Consider the following 13,187-nt stretch of genomic DNA (forward strand, 5'->3'; position numbering starts at 1 on the left):
AATCTTCTAATTCATGCTAGATTCACTAATCAGTCACCTAACAATTCAGAACCGGCAGGAGTATGTTTGCAGCCAAAAAGAAGCTTTGCTAGAGATATTTTCCCTGACGCAGCGGGGATGTAGTATGTCCCATGAAACGCAGGTGCGTCGGATATTTAAATGATGCCAGCAATGGCCTTGGTTTTCTAGAGCAGGAGCTATGCACTTTAAGCTTCACAAGCAGAAATTAATTAAAGAAGCTACAGGTTTACAGCACGAATGCACTTTCAATACAGCACTTTAAAGCGCCAGTGCACTTTTTAAGATAAGTACTTTTGTTTTGTAGGGTCTGTGTTAAAAAATGAATTGTTAGGTGATTGATTAGTGAATCTAGCATGAATTAGAAGATTTAAATTAAATGAATTCTAAGTTAAAACATTTTTTAAAATAATAAGTAATGAATGAAATTAATAAATTAAAGTTTGTAGTTTAAAAGGTAGGGAGGATGGGCTCAAGCTGGTGATGTAAGGAGGAGCAAGAGCAACAGTGTGGTTTGGTTTTTTTTAAATTTTTATTATTGTAACCGACCAGATACCTGTGATGGTCGGTATATTAAATTACAAATAAACTTGAAACTTGTTTGTCTCTCTGAGAAAACCCGAAATGGGTGTAGCTCCGTAATCTGAGGCTTGTTCCCTTATTTACAAAATCCTTTCAGTATCATTTTGGCAACTGGTGGTTTATATATTTTTGGATTTTTCCTGTTTATTGTTAGACCTTTTTTGCCATAATCAAGCATTTTAGAAAATGTCCAGGGCACAATTTGGATGTTTGGGGCTAGACCTGGTTTTTTCTTCTGCAATAATTTTTTATTGGATTTTCAAGAGCACACAAGCAGGAGAAAGAAAACAATCAGGGCCACACAGTTGGAGCCAAATTCTGTAAAGTGCCTTTAAAGTTAGGCATCATTTAGGTGTCCAACTAAACACAATTCTATAAAAGTTAGACGTCCTTTATAGAATCACGCCAGCGTCAGTTAGACAGCCACATTTTTAGACGTTCTTTAGAGACTTGCTTGATAGGCGGAAATTATACATCCACCCAATATCCTTAATGTTATAATGTTTTATTATTATGACATTATTAGAATGGCGATTTTATGCTGTTTTCATTAAAATTGTAAGCAGTGAAATTTTGGCACCACTATAGTTTATTTTTTTTAATCGGATTTTTAAAAACCTTGTAATCTATTTTTTTATTTCTCTTCTGTCACAGAGAGTGAGTGAGATTCAAACCAGCAACTTCAGGGTGGAAAGCTGTAGGTCTAACCAGTGTGCCACAGACTGAGCAAGCAAGCTATGTAGCAATTGTAAAACTAGAGGCTCCTTTTACAAAGCCACACCAGCGGGGTTAATGCGCATGACTTTTCATCACATGCTAACCCCCGCGCTGACCGAAAAATTACCGCCTGTTCAAGAGGAGGCGGTAACGGCTAGCGCGTCCCGCGGTTTAGCACATGCTATTACGCACGTTAAACCGCTAGCGCAGCTTTGTAAAAGGAACCCTAGGTCTTATAGGCATTGTAAATCAGGTCTACTTTTGAGCGTGGTTTGGGCGATCGATAGATGTGAGTTAGGTGAATGGGAATTAGGCGGGCTTTGGACGTCTCCAATGCATTCTGCTAAATAGTGGTATGAGGCTTTTATTTTTTTGCTTTATTAAGCTCAAAATACATTTAATAATGTACCACATAAACAGGGCACAATAATACAGATATATTGCATGCAAAATCTTCTATTTTTGTAGACAAACAGCAAGGATATTTGCTAATTATAGGAAAAGATCCATTAACAAGCATGAAAAAGATATCTTTATATTGCTTACTTAAAAAGCTTCTCTTTTTCTGAGTAAAGAGTGCTGCAATGTTCAAAGTCTTGAAAGAGCTGCATTAAGCAAACAAGGCTCATGAAAAAAAAAATATCGCATAGATAACTTCATTTCCATAAAGCTAAGAACAGAAAAGAGATACAGACCTCACCATGGCTTCTAGTTCAGAGCAAATGTACGTCTCCAGCTGCACAACGATGACCTCATTGTGAGATCATCAAGGTGCACTTGGATTAAGCTCTCCATCCCTGAGGAGATCATACCTTAGGAGATCCTTAAGGTATCATATCACATATCAGGAAGAGGCACTTGAATGGAAGTTGTTGTGGCTCAAGAGGTAAAAGCTCTGTTCTCATCTTCCAAAGGTCATGGGTTTGAATCCCAAGTATGGTCAGCTCCCCCAGCACATATTCCTATTTTATTAGTGGCATTCAACCTTAGCTATGACATAAGATAGAGGAACTGAATGGTGCAACAAAAGTCAGCTCTGAGCCGTTTTTCTCTGGTTCCATCTGTGGACTGGACTGGCAGGATGCAAGGAAAGAAAATTAAAGGAAAATCCAAATTTCACCTTTATACGCATATGTAGTCCCATATGCATGAAAACAGTTTCATAAAATTACCCATTAAAGTCAATTCTTGTGCATTAAATATTTTTAATAACAGAAAATTTTGAAATAAACTGAAGAAATGAAAATTGGAGAAAAAAGTAAAAAACTGAACCAAATTTTTTTTGCATGCACACTTCTGCTCTATTTGTAGATAGATCATGAGATATATAGGTATATCTATTTATCTATCTTTATATCTATCTGTGGGTTTGTGAATGAGAATGTCATGGCTTCCAAAATGCTAGAGATTGCCTCATGAAGCTCCCTGCATCCTAGTTTTTTAATTCTCCGCTATCTACAATATCTCATAGGGTTTTCTTTCTTTCAGGTATATCAATTACTGAAAGAGGGACAGCTGGAATTCATAATCGGAGGTCAAGTAATGCATGATGAGGCAGTGACTTCAATTGATGACCAGATTATACAGTTAACAGGTCATATACTTTTCTTCATTGTAATTTTTATTCAGGTCAATATGCAGCTTGTCACTGTTGCTGTGTGTATGTATGTGTGTGTGTATATATATGTATATATATATATATATATATATATATATACAGTATATAAAATAGTATACATATTGGAATGACATTTGGTTACTATCTTATAACTATGTGGTGTAAGAAGTCTTTTTGGTGTCCTAAATTACACTGCACAGCTATATGGATAGCAGCCGTTTATTGCTAGCTGTCCATGGAGTAATGCAGAAAGCCCATGTTATGCCCCCATATTCTTCAGCTAGCGTTGGAGTGGTCTGTAAGAATTGCTGCTAAAAATTCGTAGATAGGGCCCTTTTTATGTTTAACGGCTTCTACTAAACATTTGGGGCTTCTTTTACAAAGCCACGATAGTGGCTGCTGCTGTGGTAATCACTCCGACGCCAATAGGGATTTAATGGGCATCAGAGCATTTTCCTCACCTTAGCCGCTACCATGGCTTTGTAAAAGAAGCCCTTGAGTTTTTGAATATCTGACCCATTTTGGGTTCCCCCCCTATTCTAAAAGGTTGAAGTTGTCATTATTGATGTCAACTTATTTCCAGTGCAGTAGGTGAGACATTCTAGACAGATGTCCATTCTTTCCAGGAAACAGTCTCCTGTTTCCATCAAGGCGCATTCTACCAGGAGTGTGGCTTCATCGTGGGCCAAAGCTAGAGCTGTCTCCCCTTAGAGGAGATCTGCAGTGCGACAACGTGGTCCTCTTTACACAAAACTAAAATAAACTTTGGCAAATTAGTCCACCAGGATCATGATAAAGAAATACAAAGTACACCATTCCTTCTTTGTCTTTCATTCTGAAACTGTGTGTCTTCTGCTTCATTCTTGACCACATCCATCCTTGCTTGGTTCATACTTTGCCCATTCCATGTCCTAATGTACAAAACATCTTTGCAGCTTCTGACGGTAATTTGATGTGCAGCTATATCAGCAGTCAAATGACTTAAGGGCTTTTCTCCAACCACATCATAAATGCTGGATTTTGTAATTTGGTAGGACAATAGTCTTCAGCTATTCCCCAGCAATCTATCAAGTGCCTTTTGACCTGAGGGGCTCATCTTCCTGCACCATGGGGTCCTTTTACTAAGGCGCGCTAACTTAAAAGCACAGAATTCCTTTTTTTTTTCTTGCAGAAGGACATGGTTTTTTGTATGACACCTTTGGGGTCAGACCTCAGTTTTCATGGCATGTGGATCCCTTTGGTGCCTCTGCTGCTACAGCCACAGTTTTTGCACTAGCTGGTTTTAATGCACACCTCATCTCCCGTATTGACTATGACGTCAAAGACAACATGCAGAATACCAAGGTAAAAAATAAGATACTATACCATGCTTCCTCAATAAGGACAGGAAAGATGTGGTAAAGGTAGGGGAGGGTCATTAGAGTGGGCAGACTGGATGGGCCTTGGCCCTTATCTGCCGTCTATTTCTATGTTTCTATGTGTGTTTGCAATGCATTACATGCTTACATTGATTACTGTATATAACTAACTCAAATATAAACCGAGGTAGCCTTTTTTTCCCCAAAAAATGTTGACTAAAATATAAACTGGGGGGTTAATTTTAAAGTGTCCTGCTCTGTCCTGCCAGGTTCTGCAACCAGCCCCCCTTCTCACTCCCTCCCCTGCCAGGCTCTGTATCTTGTCCCCCCTCCCTCCCCTGCCAGGCTCTGCATCTATCCCTCCCTCCTCCCCTCTCTGCCCTGCCAATCTCTGTACCCTGTCCCCCCTCCCTTCCTATCTCTTGCAGGCCTCTACCAGGCCAGCCATATGACTTGGTAGGTCGGGACAGGAGGAATCCCTCACTCCTCCTGTCCTGGCAAACTCTGACAACTTTTACCTCCCTCCCGCCTCCCCTGCATACCTTTCGAATACCTGATGGCCCAGCAGTGTACCAGGACAGGAATGAGCTTCCTTTGCTCCTGCCCCATCCAGAGCTGCTAGCTGAATGCCTGCCGGAGGGGCCATAGGCATCTGAGCCAATTGGAGCCTTAAGCCCCTCCCTGGTAAGTCCCAGATTGCACTGGGAAGGGGAAGGCCTGCTATTATGGTGTGGCAAGCCTGCCGGCCAGAGAATGTATGCATCCCTCCAGCCAGACTTTCTACAAAGAGGTAGCAGGGGGTGGGGAGTTTAGAAGCTTGGGGGGGAGCTTGAGGGGGCCTGAGGGGGTTGTCGCTAGTTGGTGGGTCTGAAGGGGGTGTCGCCAGTTGGGGGGAGGTTGGAAGTTCCAGAGGGGGTTCTGGCAGGAAGGAGTGGGTATCCCTCCTGTCGGGGGAATTCTCAGGGGGGTTTGGGGGTTCCAGCGGGAGGGAGTAGACATCCCTCCTGCCGGGGGACTTCACAGGGGGATGTTCCCTGCAGCAGCCACTCAGCTGATCGCGGCAGGGGGATTTCCTTGCCGCAATCAGCTCATGATAATGCAATTCTGTAATTGGTGCCTGTGACATAGGTGCCAGTTAGGCGGGGTTAGATGTCTGTCCGTTAGGGCAGACGCGATTCTGTATAAGATGCCGGTGTGCAATTCTCAGCCGCTTCTTAGATGGCTGCTGAGACCAGCGTCCTATACAGAATCTGCCCCGAAATGCACACTAAGCTAGTACTTAAGAGAGTGACATGGTGACCCGTTCCCATGGTAAACAGCAGTAAAACGATGGGAATGGGTAAATATTTATACCGTTTACCGTGGGTATAGGAGCAAAACTTTCACCAAAGCTTTGCTCCCACTAGAAAAAAATCTCCTTCCAATTAGCATGATTCCTCGCAAGCACTTACCTCCCGCAACACTGCAGCATCGGCATTGCCCTTGTTCATTCATCCATACTCTCCTCCCCTCGATTCCTCTTCCACAATAACAAATGTCAGTGTCATCAGTGAAGAGGGCCCAATTAGCCTTGTCCTCACTTCCCTTGACTCATCCTCCACAACAACGTCAGAGAAGAGGGCTCAATTACTACCACCACACACATTTTAAAACCTTGTAGCATTTTGTAGGGTTCAGTTGTGACTGCGGCAGTGGCAGGCAGGCAAACAAGCGAGGACTGAGGAGGCTAAGATCAGAAGGAAGGTGAGCAAGCAGCTGAACAGTGGAGAGTTGGGGCGGTGGTGACAGGCAGGCAGACACATGCAAGTACTGAGGAGCAGAGGAGGCTGGCGAGCAAGTGACTGAGCAGCAGAGACTAGAATTGGAGCCAGAACCAGAATGGGAGTCTGAGGAGTGCAGGAAGAGTAGATTGGTGGTTCGACCTGGGCTATATAGTAAGGAGCTTTTTTTTAAATTAAAAATGTTTCTTTCCTTCCTTCTGACCATTTCTACTCCCTCCCCCCCCCCCCCCCCCGACCACCCATGCCGAAGACTTGATGCCGGCCAGCTGGCTGTGTGTGAAGGAGAGGCAGTGTTTGGCCGATGCCACATGACAGGGAACCTGGAATCCGAGCACACATCTTTTTCTTGGCTAAGTGTGACTTTGCAATCAGTGAAATGCCATTGAGAATAAAGGGTTCTTTAGGTTATCTCGAAAACACAATTGAGTGCAATGCGGAATATCTGTCTTACTGATGTTCTGCATTGCACTCATCTGTGTTTTTGAAATAACCTTTTATTTTCAGCATTCCACTGTCTTATTTCAAGATGGCTTTTGAAAAGCTAAAATCCTGTACTCTTATTTATTGATCTACTATGACTGTTTTATGATGGTCTATTAGCTAACAGTCCATCACAAAACATTCATACATTCCCTTGGGAGAGAATGGTGATTAGGGATGATAGAAGCAGAAAAATCCATATACTAGAAATATTAAAATTTAGAGAGCAGTGTGATAATCCTTTAAAATGTTAAAATATACAAATAAACAGCTGGATATGGTCTTGTAATTTTACTTGTAAATGAATGCGTTTTCTGTTCTTATTATGTCTTATGTGTAAAGGAAATATTTTCATTTCCCACATATGTTTGCAAATATGCACCAAAATGGTTAAATTTCGCTGTTTTGCCAGTTTTCATAAAATTCAAAACTGATTAAGTTCTGTATATGGGAAATATGGTGTATGTTCTCTAGTATTTGAAGTGAATGAGATAGGAAAGTCCATTGGTCACCAATTTAAAATCCCTCCAAAATTCAAATTGGTGACCAACGGACTTTCCTGCTCTCTAAATTTCAATACTTCTCTCTGCCATATAGTGCCCATGTAGTGGGTCCTCAAACCTGATTGGCTGGGGCTTAAGGTGAATGAGACATCCGTTGACCACCAATTTGAATTTTGGTGGGAAAGTCCGTCGGTCACCAAATTTAGGTTGTGCTTGTAAAGGTCAAGTGCTTCATAATTATAAAGTTGTAAAGAATGTTGTTTGTTTTTATACTTTAATAAAAAGACAAATATAAAAATTGTACCTGTTTGAGGCTTGTGTGGATGAGGACAGAACTGATGGGGATGAAGACAGAGCTCACGTGGACGGGACAAGGATGGAGAAGGGGACAAGTGTTTTCCCTGTGTCATTCTGTACTAGTACTATATAAAGGATGTCCAAGCGCCTAACTTTGGGTGCCATTTCTTGAATCTAACCTACAGTGAGTGTGAATGATGCGAGTTCCAATGGGTTTGGAGCATGTATGCAGGTAAATTAGGGAAATCCCTTTTTTTCAAATTCACTGAGCTTTGGAATAACCTCCCTGCCCCGCTGCAGAACCTAGGCTCATCCCAATTATTCTGAAAGCATCGGAAAACCTGTAAAGCTAGCTATCCTCTTCATAACTTCTAATTTCTTATTATGTCCTTCCCTCATTTATTGAATTACCTATAAACTCTATGGAGATGATGCGGTATACAAACATAAGGTTTAGTTTAGCATATATGGTATGGTGACAATCTTGATTCAGAGTAATTAGCTCAAACTTATAATCATTATTGCAGGTTTTTTTTAATGAACTGAAAGTGAATGATTGATATTTTGTGGATAGAATTAACAAAGCAATTCTGGGTTTCTCTTTTTAAACACTTTTAGCTTGTTTTGGGGTTTTTTTTTCTTTTTATCTCTATGAATGACTGAACCTTCCCAACAAATTTGTTAGTATTGGTGGATTGTGTGTATTTTTGTAATAACCTGTTGTATGTTTCCCTGTACTAATAGAAACTTCAGTTTATATGGAGGGGCTCTCCGTCTTTATCAGAAAAGCAAGAGATCTTCACTCACGTTATGGACCAGTACAGCTACTGCACCCCAACATACCTACCCTTCTCTGACAGGTAACTTGAATATTCCTTCCTTTTTTTCTATTTAGTACTTTTCATTCCACATGCCTTTCAGACTTAAGACTGTGAATGATGCAGCTATAGTGGAAATGGTCTAAAACCAGTCCATTCCACCTATTTTTTTCCTGGGAGCGTCCAAAGAGGACAGGAGCAGTACCAATACCCTTTACAGTCCTACCCAGTCCCTGGGAAAAGAAGGGAAGTGAATTGCATGGTTGAGCAGACTAGATAGGCCATATAGTCTTTATCTGCCTTTATTTTTCTCTGTTTCTATTACTGCACAAAATGGCCTTAAATCATTATCCTATATCCTATTTCTTGGAAGCACCGTACTTTCATACCACTGCTGTTAGCTACAGTGTACTAATACTTGTTTTGGAGTGAAAGAGTTGCCTATTGGTTAGAACAGCAGATTGAGAACTAGGAAAACCAAGAATGAAATCCCACTTCTCCTTCTCATAGCCAGTGTTAGATGGTGGGGCCCAGGGCAAAAATTAAGAAGGGGCTTCCAAAATCCCTTTGCCTCCCTACCCCATTTCCCCAGTCTCCCTATCTGCCATTACTACCACACATAAAACAACTTTAAATTACTTCTTCACATACAAAACACAGACACCAAATATACCATAAGGGATCACAAATTAGAAATACAAATATGAATACCAAAATTGAACTGGAACCACAAGAAGTTAAACTTGGCAACACTGGAGGAGTAAAAATAGAACAGAATTTCCTATTGTACTAAAATACAATCAGTGGTGTCACTAAGGGTGGTTCACAGCCCCCCGCAACCCCATAATCAGCCACCTGGCTACACCACTGAACACAATACCTTTACATTTGTGATGCACATATTCTAAATCTAGTATATTCCAGTTAATAAATTCAAAATAAAACACCTTTTTTACCTTTTGGACATTTTATTTTTCTATCATAGCAGTCCCAGTGTCTCTTTTCTGCTGTCCTGCTAATTCTCTTTCCAGTGACTGTTGTGCATTTGTATTTTATCCTCTGTCCTGTCTTGTTCCATTCCTTCACTACATATCAACATATTAATCCTTCCCTTTCAGCTCTTTTCTTTTCGCCCTCTTTCTCACCCTTCTACTTTTTACTTTTTAACTATCTATCAACTCCCATCTGCTTCTTTCACCCCTAGCTCTCCTATTTCCAATCTCACTCCTTCCCTCGCCTCCTGTTCCCTTCCATCTTTTATCTTCTTCCCATTACCACATTTCTACATCTATACTATCCTTCTCTCACTCATCTCCTTGCCCACCCCATCTCCCTTTCCATATGATTCCACCATTTGCAGTATTTTCCCTCCATTCTTGTATCCCAGCATCTCCTCTCCCTCTCCCTACCCTAATGACCCAATTGTAAGGTTTTGCAGGGGGGGGGGTGTTGCAGCAGACAAGACCTTAAAATGTAAGGTGGCGGCCCTACAATCTGCCAGAGGTTCTAGGTTCAATGCCCTCAAAGGAGGTTCAGCAGGAAGTGAAATTAATGACAATGATAGCCAAGAGTGGTTACATAAAGAATATATTGTTATATTGTGCAGAAATATGCTTAATACCGTGTATCGCAAACTATGTGCCTCCTGAGATTTCAGGTGTGCCGCGGTACACTGGGGAAGAGGAGAGATGCTGGTGCCAGCTGACTGTCTGCAGGACATGCCTCTCACGAAGAGAGGCACGTCCTGTAAGCAATCTCCTGACACCGGCACCTCTTCTCTCTGCCGGCCCTTCTTTCCAGCTCTTCTCTCTTCTTTCTGCCGGCCCTTCTCTCCTCTTGGCGCAAGGCCCGTTTGAAGGGCCTTTGCGCATGTGCTGACATCACGCATGCGTGTGACGTCATCACACAGACGCCAGCGCACTTCCGGGTGTCTCGAGCCGGGGACACTAGGTTTAGTGTGTCCTGGCTCGAAAAAGTTTGCAAGACACTGGTTTAATATAATAGAGATCAATGCTTATAAGAAAGATACATCAAAAATATGCTTGGCACTAAAGTACAGAAAGTATTCTAATATGGAGATAGAAATAGGCTTTACAAATACAGAGTAGAGTACAGAAACATGTGTCCCCTCTAGTCCATAAACAAAAACGTTTCACAAAGAGAAGGGAACCAAAAAAAACCCCACAAAAGAAAAAAATTTCAAGCGCTGCCTACACTGCTGGTGGTTGTGGACTTGAGGTTGATTGTGGAGCCCAGAAAAACCCTCTGAATCGTAATTTACATCCTGATAATCAAAATACAGGTTCTTTCCCCAAAAAGAGTTTTCCCAAACTAAAGCAGTTGTAACATTCTCACATACAGGTGGTGGGACAGTTCACTCTGGGTAGGTATCAGAAAACAAACTTCATTAAAGTAATATCCAAGCACTGCAAACATGAGCGAACTTGACTTCACAGTTCCACAGTCCTTCTGACCCAGCCCACTTGGATGTTTCCCTGCTGATTGGCTCTCAGCATTACTTAGAAGCAGCGAGAAAACCAATGCCCCAAATACAGTTCAACAGTTCATGCCTTCTTTATAGAGCTGTTAATTTTACTGAACCACAGCTCATTATATTACATTATTACATTAAAATACATTTCTAGACCGCAATACCTTCCAGATTGATGCGGTTTACATCATCAAGAGACTGTACATCACAGTGAAATAGAAAAGAAATATCATCTTCCTTACTTTCCTAAGAATCTTACAAAAAGGGAAGTCTTCAATAGTTTTCAGAAATGCATATATGAAATCGAAGTAGCAAACAAAATACGCAGTTCCAAATCCCAAATTGCTGATATGCAATTATTCAATGCAAAAATTTATTATAAAAATATTCTCACAATGGAGGAAACACAAACAATGAAGTTATCCTTAGTGGACGGTCCACCCTAAAAAGTGTAAATTGCTCTAATAAATAGCCAGGTGCCTGACCATGTACGGCTTTGTAACAAAGCGTCCCAAATTTAAGCCAAACCCTGGCCTCAAAAGGCAGCCAATGAAGTTGTCTATAATATGGAGCAACATGATCTGATTTCTTTAAATCAAAAATTAGATGCACAGCAACATTCTGGATTTTGTGCAATCTATGTAAATTTGTCTGAAGGCCTGCCAAATGAACTGAATTACAATAGTCAGAAAGGAGTACAGTACTCCCCCGAAATTCGTGGGGGTTACGTTCTTGGAGTGACCGCGAATGTTGAAAAACCGCGAATATCGGTTGAGTACTGTAATCAGTGCATGGAAGACAAAACACCTAAAACCCCTAGTCACCTGCTTGCCCCTAAACATCGCGCTCTTGGCACTCCCCTTCTTCCTCCTCTCTGGCCTCACCCTCTCACCGGCACCAGACAGCTTTCAAAGATACTACAGGTCACAGCAGCAATAGCTGTTTACCAGCGCATCCCGCTCTATAGCCTCCACTGCTTCAACCAAACGAATGCAGTTCTTTTTCCCTCTTCAGCTGATGTGCCCGCCTTTGGATATTATCCCAAGGCTCTCTCCTCTCTCTCCCACACACACGTACCTGCCCACAGAATCGCTCGTCCTAAGCTGTCGCTTCCATTCAGCAGCAATTTTACTTTCAGGAAAAAACAGCGAATTACTGAGTTGATGAATCCGGAACCGCAAATTCACAAGGGTATACTATATAGTCTTTCAGAGGATAAAGCCAAAAATAATCCTCTCTCTCAGCCTTAATTGAAGGAAACTACCTTTTAAAGCACAGCAAAAGAAACTTCTCCACAGAAATAGTTAAAGTTTAAGCGCTCACAATATCATGGTCCCACATCCATGAACTCTTGAGACACTTCTGGCTTTGCTGGCAATTCCACTATGTCCATTGCTTCAAAAGGTTCTAGGCTCTCAGAGAGTGGAGGAAAAGACTGTTCCTCTCCTTCTGACATTTCTATCTCCTGGACCCCATCATGGCAGTGATGACGTGTGTTGCACTGGCATATATCTGCAGGAAAAAAATACTTTCAGCGCTTATTTCACCAGTTTGTGCAAGCAGGTTGTAACTAAAATAAATATTTTTTTTCTTTATTTCATGTTGGTGCCTCTTTCAGATACCTGAGATATTTGGGTATAAATTGTATTAATTTATTTGTTTCAACCTAAAATTTAGCTCCCTTTGTAAAATTTTGAGCAGTGAGATATGTAATATTTTTACTTTTACTTCCCTTTCATATAGGTCAGGATTCTACTGGAATGGCATTGCTGTTTTCCCTGATCCACCAAAGGATGGCATTTATCCAAACATGAGTCTTCCAGTGACTAATGACACCATTAAGTTGTATGCAGAAACCATGGTAGCAAACATTAAAACTAGGGCCACCTGGTTTAGAAGCAATGATGTCCTATGGCCTTGGGTAAAAATGTGTTTATATCACTTTCTCTTTCTATAAGGCTTCTCAGTGAGAGGATCTCTGTCTTGCAAATAACAACTACTATTTATCATTTCTATAGTGCATAAAGGCGTATGTAGCGCTGTACATGTAACATGTAATAGACAGTCCCTATTTAGGAGAACTTACAATTTAATTTGGTCAGATAGGACAAAAAGGAGTTGGTGAGTTTCTTGCAGAGAGAATGATAGGATGGACTTAGGTATCTTATGGCTAGTGTGAGTTAGGAGTTGAAAGCAGCCTCGAAGAAGTTGGCTTTTAGCTTGGATTCGAATACTTTTAGACATGGAGCCTGATGTAATGACTCAGGCAGTCTGTTCAGGCATTCGATGCAGCAAGATAGAAGGGATGGTGTTTGGAGTTGGTAGTGAAGGAGAAGAGTACGAATAGGAGAGACTTGCCCGATGAATGGAGTTCAAGGGGGTAGGGGAGACATACGATTAAACAATTTTAAAGCAATGGTTCTCAAACCTATTCTGGGGATCATTAGCCAGTCAGGTTTTTATTTTAGGATATCCCCAATGAATATGCTTGAGAGATATTTGCCATTCTTAAAACTTGGGGTTT

General features: G+C 41.3%; 1 protein-coding gene across 1 annotated transcript in view; it reads left to right on the plus strand.

The window, feature by feature from the left end:
• MAN2B2 (mannosidase alpha class 2B member 2) overlaps nt 1-13,187 on the plus strand; it is an 80,592-nt gene that overhangs the window by 8,586 nt on the left and 58,819 nt on the right. Inside the window, exons 3-6 of the mRNA XM_033949656.1 lie at nt 2,806-2,911; nt 4,107-4,279; nt 8,099-8,214; nt 12,407-12,584. Of these exons, the coding sequence (XP_033805547.1) occupies nt 2,806-2,911; nt 4,107-4,279; nt 8,099-8,214; nt 12,407-12,584 (573 nt within the window). The remainder of the gene's footprint in view (nt 1-2,805; nt 2,912-4,106; nt 4,280-8,098; nt 8,215-12,406; nt 12,585-13,187) is intronic.

Source organism: Geotrypetes seraphini, chromosome 1 (assembly GCF_902459505.1).
Source record: "Geotrypetes seraphini chromosome 1, aGeoSer1.1, whole genome shotgun sequence".
Lineage (NCBI taxonomy): Eukaryota > Metazoa > Chordata > Amphibia > Gymnophiona > Dermophiidae > Geotrypetes > Geotrypetes seraphini.